The sequence below is a fragment of the Cygnus atratus genome, chromosome 12 (genome assembly GCF_013377495.2).
Source record: "Cygnus atratus isolate AKBS03 ecotype Queensland, Australia chromosome 12, CAtr_DNAZoo_HiC_assembly, whole genome shotgun sequence".
Lineage (NCBI taxonomy): Eukaryota > Metazoa > Chordata > Aves > Anseriformes > Anatidae > Cygnus > Cygnus atratus.
In genome coordinates, this window is record NC_066373.1 from 5,314,354 (window position 1) to 5,342,216 (window position 27,863).

The 27,863-nt window shown below is 39.5% G+C and overlaps 1 protein-coding gene across 1 annotated transcript in view; it reads right to left on the reverse strand.

The window, feature by feature from the left end:
- CDYL2 (chromodomain Y like 2) overlaps positions 1 to 27,863 on the reverse strand; it is a 59,129-nt gene that overhangs the window by 26,052 nt on the left and 5,214 nt on the right. The window contains exon 2 of the mRNA XM_035543185.2: positions 1,448 to 2,042. Within this exon, the coding sequence (XP_035399078.1) occupies positions 1,448 to 2,042 (595 nt within the window). The remainder of the gene's footprint in view (positions 1 to 1,447; positions 2,043 to 27,863) is intronic.

Here is a 27,863-nt window from a genome sequence, read left to right on the forward strand (position 1 = left end):
TAGGTTGCCAGTAGGGCAGAAAATGGAAAGCTGAGTGATATAATTTATGTTGACTTCTGAAAAGTTTTTGGCAGGGCGATTCACAAGAAGCTGTTAAGGAAATGAGTGCTATCATGGGCTACGGAAAGTGGCTAATAGAAATAAATAATTGGAACAAATGGTTACTTTTCATCATGTCAAATGTTTAGGAGTTGGCTGCCCCAAGGACCTGCAGAAGGATTAGTTTACTTCTTGTATGTATTAATGAAGTGGGAAGAGAAGTATGAGAGGAAAATTTGAAGAGAATACCAAATAAGTAGAGTAAAATCGAGGAAAGATTTTGAAGAGCTTCACTGAGTCATAACAAAAAGGTGAATTGGCAACAGTAAAGCAGATTAAATGCATAATGAAAGGAATCATACATATAGCTGTGTTCTAAATTAACTGCAACCAGCAAGAAAAATAATGAAGAGCAACTGTGTATCACTCAATGAAAAGCTTTATGCAGTGCGTAACAGCGGAAAAAATCATACGCAAAAGACTGTGTTGCCACTATATCAGTAAGCAGGAGGAAATCATTTGGAAAGGCTCCGGCTGTTTTTAAAAGGTATTAAAAAAACAACACCAAAACCAACACGTACCAAAAGTAAAGGTCAAAAAAACCCAAACCCCCAAACATAACAAAACAAAACAAAAAATACAACCAAACAATCATGAACTTGATCAAATTAAATATGGATGCGAGGAACTTTCTGCCACAAAGCATCATCAAGGCTGTAAGTTTGGTGGGATGAAAAAAGATTGTACATATATAGGTAATGAGAAGCCACACAATTGCATTAAACTGCACAATATTTTATAGATAACATAAATTTATGTTCTCTGAGAACCTATTCTTTGAGAACTAAGCCAGTCAGTAACTAGAGGGATTAGGAAGAAATTTTTCCTGTAGGCAAATTGCCTCATTCACTTCAAGGCTGTTTGTACCTTCCAGTAATGTCAGTAATGTGTCTTGCAAGTTCTGGTGTTCCTAGTCACTGCCAAACACGAGGCTCTGGAAGGTCTGAGTATTCCTCCACACTGACTACATTAATCCTTAAGAACCTGAATGTTACCCAGACATACTTACCAGGATACTGATAGTATAGAAAAACAAAGTTTCAGCATTATACATACCTCGGTTGTCATTCCTACTACATGCCTTGTCAGCATTGCCCCATAAGGGCTTCCTACTGGCAAGACCTGCAACAAAGCCCACACTGCTTTGTGCCACTCCGTGGGAAATGGAAGAAGCCAACTGACAAAAAAATGCCACAGTGTACTGGGAAAGGGGCGTGAAACTTGGTTATGTGCTTCTCACCACACCCCTTGTGTAGCCTGACAATGATTTTTCCATGAGTGGACTCTTTGCTTGCAGTTTCTGCAGTTACCCCCCCCTCAAAAGACGGTAGTTGTTTAAATCACATACCAATTCCGTTCACAACAGGTGAGTCGTTACTGACTTCCAACACGCTGGGCAAATTTTGTTCTCCTTCATGATCATTTATATCCATGTTTTGCTGTTGTGAGCCATTCCCAAAATGTCTAGAATCTTTTTCATGACTGCCATCTCCATTCTGCAGACCATTATGTGGCTTTTTCAGTGGCATGATCTGTAAACCGCTGGGAGTAGTTCGGTAAGTTACAGTTTTAGCAGCCCTGTCATTAGCAGCTGCTGGCTTTGCTGCGTATCCTCTTTTCTGTTTTTGAAGAGAGGGATTAATTCTCTTCCTTTTGTGTGCTGACCCTTTAGCCTTCCCAGATTCAGAAGGTCTATGTGATATTTTCTCAACAGATGACCCTCGACTTTCCCGTAAAAATTTTGGAGTGCTGGCCTGTTTCCCATGTCTTGATCGCTTTTCTCTAGTAACATGTAGTCCATTGAACTCGTCAATAAATTCCTCACAATGTAGGAGATGATGTTCGGGTTCCCAGGTGTCTTCGTTGCTTCCGTAGCCTTTCCATCTGATGAGATATTCCCATTTGCCCTTCTTGTTCTTCCTTTTGTCTACAATCCTCTCCACCTAAAAAAAAAATAATCAAAAAAGTATCATATTAGAAAGAAAAGCAGTTTGGTCATGAGAAATGTATTCTTCATTTGCAGCTAGGAAGGCCTCCTTGACATTGTAAAGCAGCTTTAGTATTCATGAGATTCAGCTCCTACAACACGGTGCCTAAAATATGAAATGACTCCGACACTGAAAGCCTACCCAGGCTAGCCAAAAGGCAGCAACCTATTTTCCTGATTAAAGCTTATCTTAATTTCATAGGATGCAGTCCAACACTATATTCCCGTTGGATCCTATATATACCACGCTGCGTGCTGATGAGGACCTAATTGCTGTGTATATAGCCGCTCGACATAACGGTTAGGGATCGGAGTTACATGTTTCTGTTCAACAAAGAATTCCCAGGAACGGACCTGGCAACACATGAGAGGAATGCAGTAGCCCTGGCGGTATTTTGACAGCAAGGCCATTTTCCCTTCTAAAAATATTAAGAAGAGACATAAAACGCCTGATCAAACCTGAGCTGGGAACCTGCAAGAGCCAAAATGTGAAAAAACAAGAGAGACCCTGAAGATCAGTACTGAAGGCATGATTTCTTTAAAAATCTGTTTGTAAAATGAGCCTGCTACTGCTACATTCCTCAGCTACCTCTTGTCTGAAAGAGCTGGATAAAGCATCTTTTGCTATACTGTCAGCTCCTGAGCATTCTCCTGAATTCACACACAGATTAGGTACCTGTAAATGCCTTCTTTGTGTCTTGAAGCTATCCTGAACAGAGAACCATTAGAACAAATTACATTATTTTTACACCAAAAAATGATTGCCATTACTGCCATCTGAGCGTGAATTAACAGTACCATGCTGCTGTGGACAGCAGACCGTGCAACTAGGGAAGTCTTTGTGCTATCCCAGCACTGGCAAGGTCTCAGCTAGAGGGAGAGTGCATATGAGAACCCAAGCACAATTAGTGATCTATATTGGCTTGTGAGTGAAACTCAAAGAGAATTGTTTTTGAGAAGAGGGGAAACGTAACAACAATCCTAAGTGAGGTAGGGATAGAGGTGCAAAGGTAGAAGTAAATGATTCTGTGTGGATTGGACAGCAAGTCACAGGTTTAAATGGCATCAGGTGACATGTAGACAACCCATTAGGAAAATCTTTGTGATGGTAAAAATAATTAAGCACTAGATAGATAGCTTTAGGAAGGTATAGAGGGTTTTAGAAGAAACAACTTTTGTCAGACCAACATCTGCCATGAGTAGAAACTGTTGGAAAATGGAGTATGGTTAGAAAACCTTTTGTGGTCTCTCCCAAGTTTTATTTTCTGATTTTTTTTATTTTTTTTTAACTTCTTGAAAGTGTGGCTTATGAGGAATACAGATGCGACTAGTGAAAAAAACACATTATTGTTAAACAAAAGCACCGTTATTAATTTAGAAGAAATAAATAAATAGATAGCTAATGTAAGAGTTTTCACTGCTCATCAAAGAAAAAATGTCTCATGTAAAGAACAACAGTGGAATCTGTATGGAGAATTTAACCTTGGAGAAGGGCAATCACAGCGGTGTAAGTAATTGTTCTTTTTAGGTCCCCTGTTAGAGCAAACCAATGGATTAATTCTGTCTGTTCACTGGCTGGAACTGTACATTCATAGCAATCTTGGTGGGTTCCCCAAAGGCGTCTGAATGTAATTAGCAACTAAACATTATACTTCCATCTCGATTCATTTACCTGGGAACTGTGCTAAGATATCTGGGTCTGAGTCATAGTGGCCAGCTTCCCTCCATTTCCAGGGCACTCAGCTGCAGCATCCCAAACAGCTCATCCCTGTGCTCTGTCTTATCAAATATCTGCATAGAACCACTGTAGAAGCAAAGCAAGGAATCATCTGTACTCTGAATTTAGCACAGTCCCCTTCAGGATTGCTCAGTGTGGCAAAACAATTAACTGGAGCTCAGTCTAGGAAGTTTGAGATCATTTGTCTGAAAAGAGGAAAAGTACTCACAGAAAAATGAACTGTCTTTTTGTGTCCTCATTTTGGGACGAGTGGCTTTCAATTGTTGAACTAATAGACTTACTCTGATCTTGTGGACTTCACAGGGATCAGCTGTCCAAATTATCCCTGGCTTTGAAATACTTCTCATCCTCCTGTCTGGGACCAGCCGGTAAGACTACATCAACCTGTGGAACTCCGTAGTGGCCTGTGGTTGTCTGCGGATTTGTTACTTTAATTACTGCAGCTCAGTATACCAAGGAGCAAAACATATATATATAAATATATCCTGGGGAAAAAATTAAATTGCTGCTAAACTCAGTAGACCACAGCTATCATTAGTGCAGAGAATTTGGTTTAGCACTCTTCTGCTTGTACGAGCTACACAATGCATGCGCTTCCCCCTTATTTAATTGAGGATTTCAGGCTTGGAACACAAGCTCTGTGTCAGGTTGATGCTACCTCGGAGTATCTTAGGTATTTCTTTTGATGGATTGCACCAGTTGTGTTGCCCTACTTGCTCACTGAAGGAAGAGCCTCAGAACAGATGGACAAATAACTTGCCATTTTCAGAATCATGTACAAAAACATCTCTTCAACCTCACCTTTTTTTGCTCATACACGTTTAAATTTATCTATACTCTTTACCCATTTTCACATTGTTGCTCTACTACAAGGAGGAAAAGTAAAGGGAAGAAGTTCCTTGGAAATTTTATTTATTTTTTTATTTTGGAAAACACAAAATTATTTTGGTGATGAGACATTATGCATTTCAATTAAGAGGATAAAAGGAAAAAAACACGAGTAGTCTTTGTTCCTGGAAACAAAATACTGGCAACGGAGAATGTGATTAACCAGTTCAAAACAACACATCATGAGGGGACAACAGAAGTATTTATGAAATTGGGTCAAATTTAATAAACGGTTTCAGAAAAGATATTCAGAAGGCAAATATATTTGGGAGAGACTAAGCATTTCATTACAGCGTTTTCAGAATAAAGCTATCAGTGTTTCACTTCAAATTTAAATAAATAAAACTAAGATGAAAAGGTTAAAGAGGAACTAAGTAACCTAAAGACAAAATGTTTTGTTTCTGATCAACCCCATTTTCAGTTTATTGTTTTTCTGGGGAGAAAATGAAAAAAAAAAATGTGGGTTGATCCAAACTTATTTGTTGTCATTGAGTTTTTTGGTTCAGCCATCAAAACCACTGGCTTGACTAATGATGCATAAAAAGTCTGAGTAGATATTTACCTCGTCCTCATTACTGCCTCATTGTTCATTACTGAGTGCATTTGTGGGTAGCATCAAACATGCTTGACCTCTAAACATGGTCTCTTTTCTCTCTCGCGGCTTTAAGTTCTCCATTGATTTTTATCCCCTTCAGAGTGCCACTGTGTTTTTTTACTGCATATAGTGAAGTGCTTTAGCGTGAGCATAAATATCAGTTTGTTACCCACACCTGGTACAGTCTGTCCCATTTTCCTTCTATTCACAGTCCATAGTAATAATGAATAGCCTTTCTGCATTTACTTCACGTTATACAAGTTCATATGAGTTTTCTTAATGAGAAGTAATTCTGTGACAGCTAGTGAATAATAGAAATAATACTTTCATTCGTTTCCTAGAATAAACAATACATGGTCTTGGGAATATGCAGAAAATACCTACAGCTTCTGTGTCTGATTTTCCATTTCCCCTCTGTTCTGTCTTTAATGACAACTGAATAAAATCTTCCTAAAAGTGACTTTGGTAAAGTCACTTGGTTTGCCAAATTTGGTCACATTTGGTTTGCCAAATCCTTGAATTCACTATATGTGGTTTGGAAAGTGAGTAAAGTCTAATAAAACAAAAATGACTGCAGAAAAAGTGTAATGGAGGGGTATCACAGTTAGGAGAGTGCTAGAACTGACATATCCCATTACTTGCCTGGACTCTGTCTCTCTCTCCATCTCTACTAATTCTGGGTGATTTGGGGAGCTGATATGTCACTATATAAATATGTTTAAAGAAAACAAATAAAATAAGACAATAGCATCTGTGCAAGTGCACTTACAACATACTCTTTAGCTTCCAAGCAGTCTTAAACCTAACAGTATGCACAACTGCAGAAACTAGAATGAAAGTCATTAATGAAATCTTTTTGTTTAAAAATTTTACATTCTAAACTTACTGTGAAATTAAAAAAAAAATCCCAGACAAGTATGGTACAAATATGTAGAGCTTCATAAACTCAGTGATATGATCTGGTGATCAAGTGCACATTTTCCTTCTTCACAAGATTCAGGGTCAAAATCACCCATTTAACCACAGTGTTATTGCGATAGGGCAATTACCGTTCAATTATTTCTATAGATACAATTGCAAAATCAGAGCACTGTATACTCATCTCACAGTTCACAGCAGCTCTACAGAACATACAAAAAATCTTTATGCTCCCAGAAAATCACCTTCTGGGAGATCAGTCAACTTGCAGAAAGGTTTGGAAGACTGAGTATCTGCTCAGTGATTTCCAAAATACAAGTCATGGCTTCTTTATCCATGCATACCTATGTAAACAATTTAAACTGTAATCTGTGATGCTCAGATGGTCTCTTTGAGCATATAGCACAGAGCAGCAGACTGATTTCATGACACACTAGAAAAACTGCTTTTCATTACTCTAAATTACAGCCCTTGTACTGTTTTATAGATATATATTTTTTTCTATGGAGATCTTTGTCCCGTGTTGTGCTTCAGGCTGTTGGAAGGGATGTAGATGTGTTTTTGAAGAAGGTGCCAAGTAAAGAAAGGCAGTAAGACTTCTGAGAGAGATAAATGCCATCTGATTCAGCAAGTTTGTTTTCTGAAAATTCATTATTGCCCTAACTTCCTCCTTTTTGTAACCTCCTCTTGAAGAAATAATGTAATCGTTAGCTTTAATATCTCGCTTGCTTGGATTTGTGACTTGTGTTTCTCTTGTATTTTTATTCAATTTCTCAAAAAAACTACCAATCAGAGCATTTGTTTCAGATGTAAGAAAAATATGGGAGCGTATCTTCTGAAAGGGTCGGTATCCATGTTAGTAAAATAATGCTAGAATGGATGCTCAGTCTCTCCTCAGCATCTCATCCACAGTTTAAAAACAGAGTAGATCCAGTTAATATGCCAGCTACAAATCCCCCCTGGTAGTAAATTTGTATAGTTACCTGGAAGGAAATGAAAATGAAAGGGCTAGATACTCACAAAAATAAATGAGAAGACATTCCTGATCTGAATTATTCACAGGCAAAACCTCAATTGACATCTTCCCAGGAAGATGTTGATGTCAAGAAGACACTGCTTTTTATTCTCTTCCCTTTTTCTCTTTGTAAGCATATGAATTTCTAATTTTTTAATATCTTCTCAGGATCAGAAGAGGTGTTTAACATGCTAGTGAAATTCTACAACTTTTGTATTTTCACTGGAAAAAAAACTGTGAGTCTCATATTAAACTCAAGCTACTGCTTTAGGTATACATGTCCTCCAACACATGGACACGAAGGCAGACGAAGAAAATGCTGTTCAAACACCTGTTGCTCTTCTCTGGGTGTTGGATCTTCGTGTCCTGATGGACAGCAGCGCTGCGCAGGCTGCCTGCTCCGTGCGTCGGTGTCCCGGTTATCTGGGAGAGCAGAAGGACACCGCCAGCCATGTTTTACAGGGGTGAGGAGGCAATTCGAAATTACTGCTACAAGTGCTCTTTTCACATTCCTAAGACTTTTCTGGACCCAGCATTTTGCCTGCCTAAGTACAGTCTGTTAACTATCTACCCTGGCATCCAGATATTTTAAAGAAACTGAAACAAGCCGAGCTCTATGCTTCCACGTGCAATGTGATTTCCGCTTTGTGTAAGAGGTCTTCTGGCAGAAGAAGCTCGCCTTTATTACCAGTTTAGATAAAACAAAGCCCTGGCTGATAGCCTGCAGAGAAGCAACCAGCCACAGCTTCCATGCAGGCCCGTATCTGTAGTGGCTTTACACCGTTTTTCTTGGAAGCCCCACCTTTCTCTGAAATGCAGTCTCATTCAAACTGAAACTCTGCTCTGGCCTCTCAGTTGTTCATTTCTGGAAACTGCCCTGGTGCCACATCTCCAGCTCCACACCCAGTCTGTTTGCTCCTTTGACCTTATTTGTCCCTCTGGCTACCTCTGCTAACAGAACCCATTGCCATGCCCTTGCCTGCTGTATTTTTGTTTGTTGCAGTTTCTCCTGGTTATAGTCTCATCCCTCTTGGTCTCTTAGAGCCATTCTCCCCCGCCATGTAACTTTAAGGATATAATCTAAATCACTTTTTTTTTATTAGCATATTGAAGTGTATGTGCATAAACCGTACTTGTGGTGGATGTGCCAGAATCATTGTGGGTGTTTGAGCAGGTAGGAGCAATAATACACCCAAGGATCTTCCACTGGAAGAAGGGGATTTTTGTATGAACCTGTACTGTTTCTTGATAAAGGACTGGAAAAGGAAAATTAAAAAATGATGCAGGGACCAGGAAGGGACTTCCTGATCAGCATGTCCCTGTCATTGCAGGCAATTGCATCATATAAACTGTTTCTTGTTGCACACGTTAATGATGCCAAACAAATTTCTGCCCTGGGCTTGTTATTGATAGGTTGCATAGCAAACAGATGGCAGTTCTGCAATGTAATCATTTTGTAAAAAATACTGAAAGTTTCCACTTGGAAAACAAATCAGTTTTCTAAGGTGCAAAGGTGCCCTAAAAAAATAGAGAAGCTCTTTAGCAGTGGGCTAAGGTAATCTTGACCATGCTCCATACACGTAAGAAGAGCGGTACTTCTCCCTCTGCAGTCCAGCTGTGCACCCGTGTCGCCTAAAGAATGGGTTGTACAAAGGGTGGCAGACCTCTTCAGGTCTGTCCTCAGGAAATGGTTTAAATCCCTTTTACTTAGAAACAGTAATCAACACATTCAACGTGGAAATCCAGACATCATGGGGGTTTCTACTTGTTTTAAAGTGTAACGATGAATTTCATTTATCAAGTCATCATTTTCTTTTCTATAGTAAATTAGCTCATGATTGGTTTTCAGTGTTTGCATTTCTTAAGGAAAGGAAAACAAGAAGCAGGGCATACCAAATGTCCTTTACGTTAGAAATTAAAGTCAGTTCTTTCAGAATGAATCCCATAGTTCTATCTAGAACAGTTGATTTTGATAAAGAACGCTTACTTTTATTTCAGTAGTAAAGTGCAGCTGGTGATTTTTACTATAATGCTCAATTTGTTTTGCACATTATAGTGCACACTTTAAATTTGGAAATAACATATTTTCCTGGTGTGTAGATTAACAAAGGAAAAAATAGATGTTCTTCTTATTTACTGCCACAAGTGAGATAGATGTGGATGAAGTTTGCTTGAAGCAGAACTGTTCTTGTAAAGTCTATTGCTGTGGCAAGCACAGATGACTAAAAGATGAATGAGAAATCTAAATGCAAGGAGACAAAATATTTTGCGAAGCTCTACAAAGAGCTGGTTGTTTTGGACACATGTATGGCTCTCAGCTTTCTACACTGTGGATTATGTCCTGGGCTGTTTCTCTGCTGAATTCAGTGAGGTTCTCCAGTTTTATACCACCTCAGAGTTTGTGTGTGGGGAAGGTGCGTATTTGTCAGAGAAGATGAGTTCAGAACAAGCAAAACCTAGTAAGGTCCTGATTCTGCCAATGCTTTCTTTAAGGGATATCAGCAGGATTATGCCCAATTTACTCAGGTGCACATAAAATCAAAGTAGGAATCCCTGGGACTTAAACCATGAGATTTTTTAAATTTTTATTTAAAAAGCAGTTTATAGGAACAGGGAGAGGACTTGAAGAGACTCTAAGCAAACCAGTGTTTATATGAACATATCATGGTTCTTTCAGTAAAACTGGCTGGAATGTGTTAAAGATACGTTTCTAAAGAGATAGAGAACTGTGTATGCAGTATTTAAAAAATAAAAATAAGGCTATCTTGACTATCGCTAACACTAGCGCTTTTCACCAACACTAAATAAGTCCAGAAATTCAGGAATTGTTAATTTATGTAAAAGATGAACCTGAAATCATTAGATTGAATTAATGCTGTCTGTCTTCTTTTATGTTCATTTTCATTTTGTTCTCCCGTTACCTTGTTCAGTTCTAGCTTATTTTGGTGTTCTGTTGTACCGTTCACTCACTCTTTTTCTCCACCATATGGACTTCATTCAAATTCAACTCAAGGCCAGGACTTCAGTTCAGCATGTTTAAATGCATCCCAAAGCTTAGCCAGAAGTGAAGATCCCACAAAAAAAATAATACAAAGGTTCAGCTATAATACACTATAAATAAATATTTGAACTACTCTGCTGTACTACCACTCGGTGACTCATTGCTTTACAAATGCCACTGGTACAACTGTCATAAAATAAACCACATCTTCTTGTGTGGTAGGTAGAAAAATATTTTCTTATCCCATTTACAGAAAAGCGGTAGACTTGAGCATGAAAAAGTGAAGCCTGGTTTTTGAGGAGCTGTTTGCCACTCTGTGGTTTCCATAGGTGCTGGGGACTCAGGATTTCACTGTGGGCATGAGCTTCAGCTGCTCAGAGAGGCTTTACCAACCTCATACTGTGTGATGCCTGGGAAGAACTGTCCAAGCGCAGCCAGTTGGCTTTGCAAAGGTTTTGTGCCGTGGGGACGATGGGTGACACCAAGAGGGTGCAGCCTACTGAGGGACACCAGGGCTCACAAGGTGACTGTGGCCAGCTATGTGTTCATTGTACACCACCCTCGCCTTGCTGAAGTACTGTAAGCATTGCAGAACTGAGCTCTACAGCGATCTTTGAAAGAGGACGATCTAATAGCTTTGCAGATATTTTTGAGGAACTTGCCCTTTATTGCAATATCTTGGGAAAAATTAAAGCTCTGTTTTGGAAAACATGTGAAATGGACAATCAGAGCAGGTGTCAGGTAGTTACTCCAATATAAGGGATATGGAACAGCAATTTTGGGGTATGGTGTGTAAAGGGACAGAATACATTTTCTAGCTGCTGTATACAGGGAGACACAAGTATCTTTGAAATGATCGGATTTGATGGGCAGCAACCCAAACAATCCCCAACCTATGGGCCTGAATGTGCGTAAGGATGGTATTCCCTCCATCGTGACTGAGACAGGAGGGAGAAGAAAATGAAGAACTCTGTCCGTGTTGTATTAACGGCTGGGCAGGGACGAGGAGATGTCAGAAAGATAAATCATACATCCGCTTCGTGCTTTCTATCCAAACCAGAATAGGAGGCAACTGGCTTGGAGCGTCCATATAGCAAAGGCAGTGACAGTCACATTTGTGAGCAATACCACCCAGGAAGAGGCTTTGGAAGGAAAGAGCTAAAAATAGACAACTTTGTACAATATACTAGAAGGTTGAGGGGCAATCCTCTGAATGAAAAGCTGAAGTAGCAGTTTGTAAAGTAGTAGGATAATGAGAGAAGCAAAGTCACAAAACATAAAGGTGTTCAGAACTCAGTAGAATTCGTCATTTTCCTGGTTACACAAATGAAGGCAATGTGATGGCAGAATACAGAAGTGAGCCAAAAAGAAAGGTAGAGCACAAGGAGGAATAAAGAAACATGCTTTAGGCGACTGTAATGCCATGTATCCAGGATACCAGTGCAACATCACGGAAGGATGGCACATACAGGTTCAAAAATTAGCTGTGGAACAGTAATTATCAAAAGGAAGAATAATACACCACTGTCCCCTCAGAAATAGCATTCAGATGAGTAGGGTCAGCAGACCAAACTGTTACCTTAATTATTACATCGGTTTTCAGTGCAGCTTGAATTTGTGTTCCAGATCTGGGTTGTGCCCAGAGTAAAACTGGCTTACTGCTGGTGCCTGGAAGGAACAAGCTCTCTTACGGACTGTAATATAGGCAGTTACGAAAGCTGTCAACATTCTTCAGACTGATGCATTTAAAAACATCTGAGAGCACCTAGCTAGAAATCTGCATTTAAAAAGTGGGGACGGAGCTCTAAAAGTGGAAATGTGAAGGAATAAAAGGGTTTGAGCAACTGGACAGACTCTGTGCGGGGAGGACGCCAGCTCACAGCATGGATGAAAGGCACACAGGGATGAAACCCATCCCTGCATGTACGAATGGGCCGAGGCTGTGCCAGGCCAGGCCGAGCACACCGTGCCCACAGCATGCTCAGGGCCGCGGGCCTCCACGCATTGCCCCTGGCAGTGGTGAGCCCCCGGGGGCTGCTGCCAAAGCGACAACCCCAGGCTGCCTGTCCACTGTTCCTAAATCCTCCTGGAAGCTGACTTGCCTTGCCGTCGGTGACTCCTGTCTCAGCCTTGGTAATTCACCCAAGCCACAGAGGTGTTAAGTGGTGAGACCCCCGTTACTCTTGGTGATAGGGTTTCAGCCCTGCGTTAGCCGTACTTCCAGCCACAGGGGTTGTGGCAGACTGGAATCCTGCACTCCTTCCTGAGAGATCCCAAGCAGCAACATGGCGGTTTCTCTGGCAGAGGCACAGATCCTGCCATCTTGTTCAAAACGCCTGTCGGCTCACTGTAGGGTACTGCAGAGGCATGGGCCACCTCTCGGTGCTGTCAGCTACCATCTCTTTCTGTTGGTAGGTCATGCGGATCTCTCAAGCTTCAGGGGGAGACTGGAACTCTGATGAAGCTGAGGAACCATTTAGAAACGTCTGTGCTTGAAGCAGTATCGAATATGTAAGTAGTGAATATATTAGTGGGGAAATTTTCCATCCATTTGTTAGTCAGATTCCTAACTTGGTGGCTGTCGTAATGCCTCAGCTGCTCCTGGATGCATTTACAGCAATGGTGAGGCAAAGGGCTTTGTTCCCTGGGCCTCTGTAGAATGGGGCACTATATGTTTATAAATGTAGGGTTTTTAGATTTATTCCCTACATTCGTCTCACTGGGATTAGACTAGTATATGTTCTCTCCGTGGCACTATGCCAGTCACAGACTGAGGCTGTGAAGGCTGCAGCTGTCTGCTTATTATTAATTGAGAGTCAGTGCAGAGACCAACACACACGGGTTGGTGCTCCAACACCCATACTGTTTTCCACATAGTTTATGAATGGAAGTTTAAATTCACAATTTAGTATAAGAAACCTCTAGGTCACATTTAATACTAAGGTTCCACTTGCAAATGGTTTATGAAATTACAGAAAGGAGTTTTAACAAATGCCTAATAAGTTATTAGAGACTCTCATGAATCTTGCACCTAATTAATCTTCTAATGAGTCTGTGATAGTCTTGTGGTATTCCCACAGTCATCCCTAACACAAACTATACATATCGTCCAATACTGGAACAGGTGTCCGGAGAGGCTTTGGAATATTCATCCTTGGAGATACTCAGATCTTGCCTGAACAAGACCACGAGTAACGTAATTAAGTTGGTGCTGCTTGCAAGAAGGGGGTTGAACCAGATGGCCTCCAAAAGTCCCTTCCAACCTACGCTATTCCAAGAATCAGTGAAACATAGGTTTTGCCAAAAATATTTACTGATTTATTAATTCTTTTCTACTTGAAAAAGCGGCTGAATTTAGGAAACAGAGTTCTATTCAGTCTGTGGAAATGGGCACATAAACTGACTCAGTTACGCTGAGTTTAGATTTACCAGGCTGCTGGAAGGGAGTTTCCCATAAGCAGCTCTGAACTTCCTTCTTTCCTTGACCTGATATCATCAGGGATTGTTGACTCGCAGGTCATACAGCAAGAGCAGTCTGCTCTCTGAGATGTACTCGGGAGAGATGGGTTGGAGGACCAAGGTCAGCTTGATCACAACGTTAAAAGTAACTTAGTCATTAAATTGGCATTTTTTAATACCAAGATACATTGTGAAGTAAATATCCCCATTTATGGTCACACCTGTGCATTTTCACTCTTTGTATGAGCATTCACTATTTATGGTATGAGCAGGACAAGCAAATGTGTGGTAAATTGGGGGGTGAACGAACAACACGTGGCATGATAGCAGCTATAAATTTGCTCTTCATCCAATGTGAAGGAAATAAAGCCAGCCTGAATCCAAGAGGGAGAAGTTGCTTGCTGTACTTTATCACAAAGATAGGAGGAATCATGCTAATAAAAATGTACTTGTAATTCTCATCCTGGAGGTTTGTGCAGATACAGTAAGAGAACATAGCACAGAATGCTTAGGTGGGGCTCGAAAGCCTGGGCTTGTTTCAAGTCACCACCTCAACTGCTCACTTCATCTTTATATGCTTTATCTGAAATGATCACCTCCTCTGTAAAGTGATTTCAGGTCTGGTGTTGAAAATGGGAAAGGTGCACTGAAATAATTTTTATGTACAGCAGTCTGAAAAATGAAAATTTTGATGAAGCAAATCTGTTTAAAATGGGAAAATAGATTGTTTAACTTACATTGAATTTCTGCATTTAGTGTTTGTGCTAGCTGCTGCTTGTACTTAGCAGTTTTGTAGTAGATTACCCAATGTAATGTCCCTAGCATACTTGGGGAGGGGTAAGAGACTCATAAGATGAATACAGATTTTATTTTGCTGGGAAAAAGAATGTGCCTGGGTTAGATGGCTCTGGAATTACATAACAAATTTCTGATCATGCCAACCTGTCCTTGTCTCCAAGGAGCAGTTGTGTACAAAGGCATACATAGAAAAAACAATGTAGAAATAAACAGAAACACAATGGAAGAGTGTTATATTCTTACTACTTCAACAAGAACACTGATAAACATTGGGGAAAGCATTACTTTTATTATGCTTGTCAGCTGTAGCCTAATAATAGAACAAAAACCTAATCTTTTTGGAGTATTTCATGGGTATTAACTAAACTTGAAATCTAGAACACAACTAAGCTTGTCTTCTAGATATGGAGGAAAAGTATTTTATGTAGATATTTTGAAGATTTCAAGATGGTATGCACATGACTAAAGTGTTTAGTTTGATTCCAAGGAAACAAAAAACTTTTGGTGGTCATGGAAAAAGGATTTAAACAAACTGACAGTTTCCGATAATTGAAGAATCCCTAGAGAGTAGTATGTTTTTGCCCAATTAGTACTCTGAAACATTATTTTCATAGTTACAAAGCACCATGCAAATCTATCCTACTAATCCATGGATACTAATGATCATTACTATTATTTAATAGCATGACAGGTGGAGCCTGGAGCTACGAACACTTTAAATATATATTATGCCATAAAGTTTTACTTGTTCTTAAAATTAAATGGTCAGAATATGTTGATCAGAAAATCTAGTATAGAGTGTCTGTCACATCAGTGCTAATGATTGCTAGTGTGCTCCAAAACCAATGATGTCAGTTTTGTAGTATAAAAATTTGGTGTTATTCTGGAAAAGACCTTGCCCTTGGCTGCTGAATGTCACATGCAGTGTTCTGAATATGCACTGTGCAGTACAGGGCAAATCCAAAATGTGCATTACCGTATGCTACATTATCTTTACAATTTCTGCTTTGTTGACTCTGTTAATGTACACAATTACAGACAGTCAGTGCAAATTTTAAAAGGCAAGTTCACACCCGTGAATTACTTTTAAAGGGAATCTGAGATACTTTACAACACGTGTAAGGATATATGCTAGTTAGATGACAGCCACTGGGGAAAACTGAATGGAGCGTTCTTCAGTTTCCCTCTAAACTGCTGGAGTCTTCTGAAGGTGACAGTGAGGGAGAACAAAGCATATGAGTCACCTCTACATCTCCTACATTTTCTTGGAAATGCTTCTTACTCACATGAGCACTCTTGGGTGCTAAGTAACTTCCCCAGATGGACATATAATATAACGTAATTTTTATTCAAGATAATCAAAATGTCGGAAAATCTCTTGACTTTCAACTGTTTGGTGATGTACTTTCTTAATTTTTAAATAACCTTCTTAATACCACATGTATTAATAATGGAGAGTCCTGTCCAATTTTCAACATAAGAATCTATTTGGCTTCAATTTCTTATAGTAGATTTTTGGAGAGCAGAGAGATTTTTCAGGCTCTCTTCTAACTCTGAGTTTGTATTTTAGGATCTAGGTTCTTTCCTGTCTAATGCCTATCTAGTTAGAGGATGTGTAATCAGCAATATGAGATCTAACTATGCAGGTAGTTGTAGGCATTGCTCAATGAATGGCATCCTCTGATAATCTACATATGCTGCAGGCACAGTGAGAAAATTCGTAATTCTGAAGAATTAGATTCTGAAATTGTTTGTGACAGTATGAAGTAGTAAAAATGCTGCCACGTGAGAGTGATATGCACTTTATAGTATATTCACACATGAGAACTTATTCTTGACCAGTTGGTCACCATGCTTTCTTAAAACTCTAGGTATTTAACCATTTTTTAAAATACAAAGCTAATAATATCCTGTTCATCAGATATTCTCATAATAATGGTGAAATACTCTGCATGTTTGAGCTTGAGCTTTCCAACATTTTAAGCTTGCATTTCTAGCATAAATTTACTGCATAGCATAAGCTAAAATTAAAAATAGAAGACTAATAAAATAAGAATGATCTTCCAGAATGAATGGCATATGATACCAACAATATTTTTCTCTGTCACCAGTGTTGCCTTTTTTGCTAAACAATTGGGCTGTGGCTATAAAACTTTTGGGGATGTAGTGTCTTGATAACATTTTGAAAAACGGTAGAGTACAGATCTAGAATAAGTTTTATATGCCACGGCACAGAAGTACCACTGCTGCTGGAGTGACATTGTTCATTTAAGAGGCACCCATGTTTCTCTTGTGTGATGGCCCAGACTTGATTATTTATCTGTCACAGCATTACTTACAGGCTCACAGATTGATAGATTTGAAGGCCAGAAGGGACGAGTCTATCCATCTAGCCTGTCTTGGGTAACACAGGAATGGTTTACATTCAGCAGTTCCGTACCGGGTCCCAAGTTTTGATGTAGTTAAGCCACATCTATTAGAAAACCATCACACCTTGATTTGAAGAAATTCACAGAAAGTGCGCCATTACTGTTAGGGAAACTTCCTAAGTGCCATAAGTAAAATGCTATAACCTTTATGTTAAAAAGTGTATCTAATTTCTAATTTTTGTAGGGTAAACTTCCAGCCACTGGCACCTTTTATATCTCCGTTAGCTGATTTAATTCTCCAAACCTTAAATCCTGCAGAGTGGTTGGCAGCTAACTGCACAGGTGGTCTCCACATTTCTTTAGGTTTTGTAGAATTTTGGTGCTAAAATGGTGGCTGTGTCTAAAATTTGGAGTTGCTTCAGAAGCCATATTCTAAAACTTCGTCACAAACGCTAGAGCTCATTAATGTGTTTGAAGTTCAAATTAACTTATTGCATATAATTTTGAGGGAAAACATTTTTATGCAATAACTGCATTCAGAAGGCCAACACAAGACAACTTGTTTTCTTTGTGAAGCGTGTACCTCTTAAAGATGGGACGGCTGTGACTAAAGACAAAGGCAAAATTAAATAAAAGGAAGATATGCAGGGTGCTCAGTTCCATGCCCCAGTTTTATTCCCGCTATGCAAAAATTTCACTACTTATTGTCTTAAATCTGTACCCATGTGTTCAGTCATATGGCCAAAGAGAACAGCTTCCCCCTGTGCTATACTGGATTATTGCATACAACTATATAATTGCCCACATCTGTCTACAAACTGCTTTACATCCACATAAATCTGTACCCCTTCTTGCTGAAACAGGACAGGAATATTCTCATCTGTTTGTGAAAAATTCAAATGCCAGATATTTATCTGAATTTATTTTGAGTCATAATAACAGGTAGTACAAACCTTACAAAGAAGTCATATCTAAAAGTTACATATGCTGTAAAAATTTAGTAATCTGCCTTTAAAAATGAAATTCTCAGTGTTTGATTTTTTAAAAGCACATGCTATGAATGCAAAAATACTAATTAAACCAATTAAAACACTTTAGGAGTACTCTGAAAGCAGGCACATAAAGTACTAATCAAATGTAAGGAAAGACTTTAAATACTTTGAATTTGCTGGTTTGTACATATATTTTTTTACCATAGATAAGTACATTAAAGCCTTTTTATCTTGAGAGTTGCAAGGATTAGTATCCTTTGTGTGTGCCTGAAAATAAGACAGGAGTTGGTTTTGCTGACCTGAGAAATCATTTACTAGGCATGATTCACCAAAAATTTGTTGTGGGAACTGAAGAAGTAACAGAATTTTCTTCTCAACCTCAAACTTATTAAATCGTTTGTTGAGACTGTCGGGGTATGTAAAAGAACTGCTGTCACTTTAGAGCAGACAGAACCAAAAATTACACGATTTCCTCAAATGAAATTAATGACTAGTGAATCAATTTCCATTAAAATAACCCAGTTCTGCATTTCAGAGATCAGGGAACTCTATGGGGTAAATTCAGCCAGTAGTTTGCATTATTGGTACATGAGCTCACTGGGCCAGGGCAGCTGAGTAGGAAAGAGATTTTCTTTCACTGATTAAGTACAGAAGCGACACTTCCCTGTCCTTCGAATCCTTTTGTTGCCTATATGAAAGCTGTACATATTGAGCTTAATTTTGAGGCCATGGACTCAGGTGTGGGCAACTTCCCCATGCATGGAAGAGAGGCCATGGGGTGCCAGAGAGCCGGGGATGGGCAGCAGGGCTGGTGGATGGCTTCCTAAAGACGAGGCCAGCAACATCCAGGGAAATTCCATGGAGCAAGATGAAGGAATGGGAGAAGATGGGATGGAAAATGGATGGAGCAGCGTTAAGCACAGAAGAAGTGCCTTGGAGCTTGCAGAGTAGAACAAGTGGTTTGGGGTTAGGAATGACCTTGAAATCACTGTACATACTGCCTAAATTATGTGTCCCTGCTGGTGAAGAAAGTGACTGCATTAGCCATATGTCACATGGAAGATTTACTACTTTCTTAAGCTACAAACACAAAAATAGAGCAGCACAGATCTATCATAAGGAAAGATACCACAGCAAGATGTGTGTTCTGGGACATCATCATTTTCCTGAAAGAGCACCATCACCTCTTGCACTATAAGGATTATGGAGAGATGTGAATATTTTCATTTAAGGGCCAGGCCCTCAGGTATGTTTTGTTTCTAGACACCTGAAAACTTTTTCAAAATGTTTCATAAAAAAGAAAGGAAACATGGCTTTATCAAACAGCAGTATAGCAATATATTTTTAATATATCTGTAAATTACATGTTCCCCTAAGTAATGCTAGCACCTAGCATATCAGATCTTTCCCTAATTATCTGTGTCAAAAGCTGCAAATTATGTCTTGGTAGAAGTCACAAAGTATTACACCAGTGGTAGATTCTGGTGCGTTATTTAAACAGTGCTATCCTCATAGCTACGTACAACCAAATCTCTCCAGCATTGTAATGAGCAAGGTAAACTTGGTCACTTAGAGTCCTGTTTTGTTAAATGACTTTTATAAAAATATGCAGCCCCAGGGCTTTTAATTTTCTTGGTATATCTACCATACTTATCAGCTTTTGGTATTAAAGCATATTGGAATAATTTTATAAAGGTTATTTTTTTTTTTTAGTTTTTGAATGTTACAAAGTAGACATTCCCCAAATATATAATTTACAATTCATGTCCATTAATGAGGCTGTCCTGTAGCCAGAAAACATGTGTGATAGTACATTCCTTTTAAAACCATGCCAGTTCACCACCCCGAGTCATTTTTAGGTTTCTGTGATGAATGTTTTTTTCTGCAGAGGAGGCCTCAGAGTCTGCTGGCTGGCTGGGTCTTTCCTCCAGTGTATTTTCAGTCCTAACCACTATGGGAGTTGGGCATCAGCAATCCTTTCCAGAAGCAACCTTTAAATTTAGGACCAGGAGGGGAGAACCCTGCTCATTTTAAGACAGTCTGATCCAGATATCCATTTCTCTTGATGGGAGTGATTACATGATATGGCTGTCTGTGATGAAGAGTTGATAGCCATGACTGTAGAATTAATGATTTCTTTCCATCCTGTTTTCCTAAAAGTGAGATAAATGGTGCTGCAATGAATTTTGCCCTTTGAAGGTCAGTGTATATCCTGCACATGAAACAAATCCTTGCCGTTCATGTTTTAGAAGAACAATATTAACATTCATGAATGTTTCAACTTCAGCCATGTGATGAGCTTGGTTAACAGAAGTGCCAGCTGTCTACCTTCTTGGGGTACGTATTGCATTTCACAGAGCAAAGCAGTTTGTTTCTACATGAGGTTTACCTTCTGTGAACGTCTGCGAACAGGGTGACCTGGGGCAGTGGAAGCCATTTGCAGTACAATGTCATTTAAGCTCTGCTCAGAGAAGTCTGATCACCTTGATGCTGCAAACAGCTGCGAAATAAAGCAGGTGAACTCTTACACCAGGGTCACTGATGTTGCTGAGATTGGTGCAGCATGGGGCTGGCGCAGTTTTTCAGAGCTCCACAGTGTACTTGGTTCAAAGGTCGGGTTGAGAGCACTGCTTTGCAGGACTGAGAACTCCAGAGAAGCTCTCGGTCCTATATAGGATTTATTAAGCTCATTAAAATAACACCCAGTCCTAAATGAGCCGCAGCTTTGCTTAGCCTCTGTTGTGGCTCTTGCAGCTCACAGAGTGTGATTGCCTTGCACAATAGCAGCGAGAAGCCACAGATCGAAAGCAGCTGCCTCCATGTTTGAAAAGGGGAACGTTCTCCTCACAGCTCGCAGTTTCTGTCCCAGACGTGCTGCAGCTACTGGTTTACCCCAGTCAGAGACGTCTCTGTTTGAGTCAGAGCTTCGTGAAACCTTCTCAGAAATGGAGCTGAAGACCAGTCACTTCAAAAGAAAAAAACCCAACACACAACAAAATGACTGTAGAATGCTCTTGGTTCATCCTGTCTCACTCAGAGGCACTGTATCTGTTACTGCAAAGCCGTATTACGCTCCTCTATAATCAGAGGGGGAATGATAAGGGAGGCCTTGCTCTCAGTCCTCCTGCGAGATCTGAGGCCGCTCACGCAGCTCCTCGGCTAGCCCCGAGGCTTACTTCCAAATCTTGAATAAGTGATACATCAAATATTAAATATCCAGTAGGCAATCCCCAGATATCCCCTCGCTGCCTGTACGTGTATGTATTTAAATACACATCCAAACCAGACCTTGGTGATTTTCAGTCCTAGACAACACACTCAGTGCCCAACTCTGCACTTGGAAAGAGCAGCTGCCGTGAGCCCGCGACTCACCAGCAGTGCTTGTGATTTTTGGGTGGCCATAGGAGCAACAGCAGCTGGACGTGAAGTGAGAAAGGTGTTTAGGAAAGTTCTGTTAGAGCTGTTCTGAGCTGCAATAAAACCCAGAATTTATTTGGGAATCTAGAACTTCTGCAGAAGTTAGGTTAAGCTAGAAATTATATCAAGCACTTAAGGTATTCCGTCTTGGCTTGGGATGAAACAGCATTTAAGAGCGTTCTCCTTGGTTTGTGTACTGTACTTTGGACACATACCTTGAGATGGACTATAGAAAATCAATGGGTGTATACACTAAGAGCAATGGAGATTGTATATCCAAAGTAAAAGGGACACATTTACACACTTTAATTTGTCATTAAACAAGACTCCTTTTCCTTAATACTAAGTAGGCTACAAGAGGAGCAGTTAATAGCACAGGAGAAAAAACTGCATCATTCATGGTAAAAATGGAAGGTCCAGTTCACGTTAAAAAAAGACCTGCCTTTGTCTTCTAAACACAGCAGGTTGTCAGCGGTATTTGATATGAGTAAATGAAGCACAAAAAATAACAGCAGCACAGTTGCAGAACAATTCAAATCACAGCTCACAGCAGCTTGTCAATAAGTGGTAACCATGCACACACTTCAATATTTGATACCACTTCTAAGAGTGAGAAATGTGCTACCCCTGGCACTCACTGGAAACACTCTAAGTAATGTCACGTCAAAGAGCCAAAGCGTAGGACGGTCAAACAATGCAGGAAAAAGATCCAGCATCCTTTGTGTAGACTGATGGCAAAGCGAGGGGATATGTTATTCAGTTGGGAGAAACAGGAGTCTTCCATCACGGCAATGCTCCCATCCCTGGCAGTGTCCAAGTCCAGGCTGGATGGGGCTGTGGGCAGCCTGGGCTGCTGGGAGGGGTCCGTCAGCTCCCCCGAAAGAGCAAACGTCCCGCTAGTGTGTACACAGTGGCACAACAGCTTCTAAAATAATAAAAACCTGCTGCCAAAGAGGTGAAGCTGATACCTGTTGCTTCTTTCAGTTTCCTGTTAATTTCGTCATTGTTTCCATAGCATGGTGTGTTTTGCCAACCATACATTGTGTATTACTATGCATTATTATTATTTATCTGTAGCATATAGCAGTATTAGGTAAGTAATAGTTACTGTTTGGGTAAAACACTGTCATGCTCCCTGTCATCTCTACTAATCATCTTTTTGCTATTACAGTACATCAGTTCTGATATTTCCACACAGAAGTAAATTACAAGCCAGTGGTAACACTGAATTACACAAGACTGGAAGTTGCTTTTCAACTTTTCACATTTTGGGATTATGAACAACTTGAGCTTGTGCACCCAGCCTCTGTTACAGTCCAGCCTGCAGTTACTGCAGCAAAATAGTGTCATTCCATTATCAGTCATAACCACTAAGACTTATTCCTTCATGAACTTCCAGCTTATTTCCCCTGTAGACACGTGGAAACATTTTAGTACATAAATGTAGCTTACCCTACAATTCCATGTACTTATTGTGTGATCCAAAACTTCTCCACCTCCTTTCCTATATGGATTTTAATACCTGAATCGTATTCCTATTTAATTTAAAGCCATGCTGTTATGCCCTACAGTTAGCGAACCTAGAAGGTTGTTACTTCCTCTGCTTATTTAGAGGCAAATTCAACCACTTCTCATCCAAAGGCAGCTTTCTTATGGTCTATCCTCCTAAATCCATGCGTTCATTGCTGCATTGGACTCAACTATTCCTTCCTTACATTAATCAGCAAAAAAAACCTTGTGAGCAACATCTTTGCATTCTGAGTCTCAAAATCCATTTATGAGCCCAGTAAGCATTACTGTGCATTTTGTTTCTCTAAGAGTCGTATTTAGCAGGAATTCCCCAGTACCTCTCCTCTGAGATTTCCTGTGCTAAACCACCTGATAACCTATTGCAAAAAGATTTCTGAAAAACAAATTAATCTGGTGTATTAATGTGATAATGTGATTTTATATTTTGCAACAGTCCCTTCTCCAAAAAAGGGAAATGATTTAACAGTTAAAAAAAAATATTAGAGCAAATACCAACTGTGTAACATTTCAATTGAAGTTCATTAGCATAATCATGCAAATGTTACAAAGTAGTCTCAAAAAACTATATAACGTCATATTGTTTTGTAATTCCCCTCTTATTACTAAGAGCAGTAAGATATATAAGCAAGGCTCTCTCCTTTGTAGTTAGCCTGACATCTGAGAACAGTTTAAAATACCACTTCTCACTGCAGTGAGTGCTAAGCGATGTCAAGAAAAAGTTAATATTTGTATATATGAAAGAATATAACAAGTTGAGCTCATCAGTTAAAGATTAGACTGTTCATATCTAAGCATATTAGTAATCACCATTTCTGGGAAAAAAACACACACACAAAACAAAGAAAAAAAAATACACATAGCAACTTTGTGTGTTTGTTAGATGTTAGTGGCTTTTTAATATATATTCAGGCGAGTCCTTAAAGATTGATGAGCATTAACAATCCTGTACAGCACTGAGGAAGCCTATGAAGATTATTGAAAAATGTACATAGAGAAAAGTTGTGAATGCTTGTGGATGCTGAGCTGCTTTTCTTTTGAAAGTGAAAGCTATTTTTATTCATAAGAAACATTTAATCACATTAATATGACTTTCTAATAATACTGACTTAAGAAATTGCCTGATTCTATGCATTTACTCAAGTGTTTTTTAGTATATCCTTATCCCTTTACCCCAGTTCTTACACACAGCCATGGCAGTGAGCCAACGCTTCGTTTTTATTCTGCGTGTTTGTTTTGATGTTACTTCATCACCTCCTCCATCCTCCTAGTCTTCTGTTTGCTCCTTCCACCTGTTGTATCTTGTTGGGAGCCTGGACTGAGAAGTTTCTAAAACAGAAAATGACCTTTTCTGCATCAGGGAGTGACCCACTATTCTGATTTGTCCTTTAGTTTGTAAGGATACTAATTAGCAATGATTAGCAATTAGAATACCAGAACACAACTTGTAAGGCAAGTATGTTTGTGATCTCTACAGACCACATCAACATCTTAATCAATACCCATGTTTGTTTAATGACTGTGGTATGTACGAACCTAAGAAGTACCACACAAGGTCAGACTAGAGGTCCACTAGCTCCACGCTGTGTATATTCTGATAGAAATTAATACTGGATGCTTAGGAAAATAGAATCTATAGAGTAAATGCTGCCCTTGCTCTTCCCTCCTGGCTTCTTATAATTAGCAGTTTAAGGATTTCTTTGTACTGAAAGGTATAAAGGGATCTATCCTCCAAGAAGCTGCTTTACCATTCTTCGAAACCGTTTACAGTTTTGACTTCTGCAACACCCTGTGACAAAGAGTTCCACGATTTAACTACTGTGAAGTAGTTCTTTGTCTCAGCCCTCTGCCTGATCGTTTCATTTGCTGCATGCCTTTTCTTGCGCAATGAGAAATAGCATTCATCACTGGATTAACTAATCATCCTCCATTTGTCTTTTCCACAGTCCTCCACAATTCATATCTTCCACAATCTCTTCTTCTGCCAGCCAGAAAGTTGCCATAAGGTGTCTTTTCACTGACAGCCACTCTGCGCCTCGCAATGCCCCAGTTGCCCTTCTGCCTTCCTTTCTGAACTGGGTGCAGCTCTGCAGATGTGAAAGCACAACGGTATTCCCCAGTGACACGAAGATGACCATCTTCTGTTTCGTTCTCAATGGCGTTTATAATAACACACAGAATTCTGCTTGCCTGAGGTTTACCTCCGATAAGCAGCACTCTGGCCCCATGCTCTGGGCACCCTTTCAGAGCTGGAACACATTTTCCGGTTTCGTTTCACCTTAAGGGAGCGTGGTCAGTGCTCTGCAAGGCTGTTCTGTGATGCAGACGCAGGTGTGAGGTCATGGAAAGACTCACTTCAAAAGCAGGCACCTGACCCAAATTAAAATACTAATGTAGACACACCCAAAGCCTTTCCACAACAATTCCAAGATATCTCCTGAATAGTAACGGCTTCTTCAGGGCTCATTGTTATGCAGGTATAGTCAGGATTAGTTTTCCTTTGATGATTAGCTTGCATTTATAAACACTGAATTTCAGCTGCTGCCATCCAGCTCTTCACTGCCAACCTTTCTTTTGACAGTGCTAATAATAATTTATAGATTATCAGCAACAAATGTGGTTACTTCAAATAGCAGAGGAGTCTGTTGTACAACACAGGTCCTGGTACTGGTATTTGGAAACTCTGTCATGACCACCCTTCACTGCTTCCTCTCCGCGATCTAGGCTGCCCAAGAGATGACCAACCCTTTGGGACCACAGCTTTGTTTCATTAGCTCCTGGGGGTTCTTACCAAAAGGGTTTTTAAAAAAACATTTACAGTGGCCATAGCCATTCCTATCCACTTGTTCATTGACTCCAGGAGTTCTGTGAGATGTGACCTACCTCTAAAAATTTGTGGTAACTCTTCTCCAAAACAAGGCATGTTCACATGTATCTGCTGATTCTCTCTCTTTCTCCAGGTGCTACTACTTTGCATACAATGGAGCTCAGACTTGGGGACCGCAGTCCCCTGTACCCCTTCTTAATTCATCGGGTGCTGAGCCCCTGTCAGTAGCTACATGTTTATAAGATGATTTCAAATAAAAACCACAAATCTAAATTAACGCAGTGAAGCGCCTTATAGAAGAGAATATCCTCATTGTCCTTCTTTTGCCCTTCTGAAGGAATGGGCAGTGACTTTTGTGGGTGGCCCTTGAGAAATCTAGCAAAGCCCGAGTGGGACAACTGCTGTTTTTTAAAGAAAAGTGTACGATAGATGTTTTCAATACTGGTTTTGTTTTAGTGCTGTGCTGTAGTCTACTGATCATGTTGCTACCATTAGGAGTCATCTTTCTTTGGTAAGCCAGAAGAATATTTTCTTTCCTACACAGATCCACCATATCAAATTATCGTGCAAGTTTTTAGAAATATAACAGATTTCCAACAATATTTTACATTATGACTGATAATGAGACAGTATTGAAATCTACATGTTCTCTATGTAATAGAACAGACTGAAGTGTGTTTCCTTTCAGCTCTGCTGAAACAAAGAGTGTGATGGTGTTATTCAATGGGCCAAAAGGACAATTTTCATTTTGTCAAAACCAGAATATTTTCATTTGCATAAACATGAAGTGAGACAGCTTCTATATACCCCACTATCGGTTGCCCTACACTGCAAATATTTTATGTTAAATAGTTTGATGTATTCTGTCCTAATAATTTAGGCATCAGAAACAATGAAATAGTTAATAAATATATATCTTTTTTGCCAATGTCAAAATGCCAGTGTCACAAAACATGTTGCAGAAGTTTTCTGAAAAATATATGGGTAAGGAGGAACAACAAAAAGGGATTGCACTGATGAAAACGTACAGAGCCGAGAAACTGTAATACTGCTAAAAGTCAAATGAATGGACAAAGAAATGCTATTTACAGCATAGCTGGCCATGACAATTACTCCATTGATTAAAAAAAAAAAAGCCAATTTATTTCAATATTAGATCACATTTAAATTTTGCCATTATTTAAACTAGTCTCTCTCTAAATATTTTAACTTTCAGAAACAATAACTAAACAATGAGTTTACTGCCAGCTTTTAATTTTGAACCAAAGACCAAAGCCAAAGTAAAACACTGTATTTGTCATTCAGAAAGCATTACAAACATTTATCTTTAATTGTTTTAATCTTCTGTTAGCTATAAACCCTGAAATTGGTCAATGAAGGGAAGCACGTTTAGTGCCATGGCTTTGCTTAGGGGGAAAGTCTTCGCATGTTTAAGCCTTTGAGGGTGATACAGAGCATATTTTCAGTAGTCTTTCCAAACAGGAGCATTCTTGTAACATGCATCTTGAGATAAACTACACTTGATCCAGATAAAGCACTTTGTAACGATCAGGATTGTAAGAAAATTGGAACATGCATAAGAAATCGATTGGTGTTCGCTATCCCAAAATACACCCAGCAGTTTCCAGTGTAATAAGGAAGTTGGAGTAGTGGTAACAGTGACGTTGTAGGTAAACAAGACAGTCATTATGGGCAGTGTAATGTTCCATATGCAGCTCGATGCTGGAATTTCTTACTAAGATAATGAATATTGCTGGAGTTATCCAGTTATGCTTTTGAAACTCACTCAGCATCATTTATTTAGAGAAATGCAAGACCCATGCAGAAGGCACCTCAGGTTAACTGTTTTTTGTTGGCACTATACCTCCATTTAATGTATCGTCCAGTTTAGGATTAAAGAATACTGTCTGCACTGCAAATTGTACCTAATTTGGACAGTCCTGTAAACTTCCATCAGGCAGTAAGATTTCTACCTGCTGTGAACAATGCTGCTCACAGGTTACCTTATTTGGGCTACAGTTGGCTTCAAAAAATTGACTTTCTTAACAATTCAATGACAACATGTAGGTAAATAGCTGAGTCTTCAAAATACTCGTTAGTAAACCTTTTCCACTTAAAAAAAAAAAAAAAACAAAAAAAAAAACAAGACAAATAAAAGAAAGAAAGGTGTTAATTACAGATGACCAGATGCTCAGCTGGTGGGAACAAACCCAGCATTACCAAAGCCAGCATT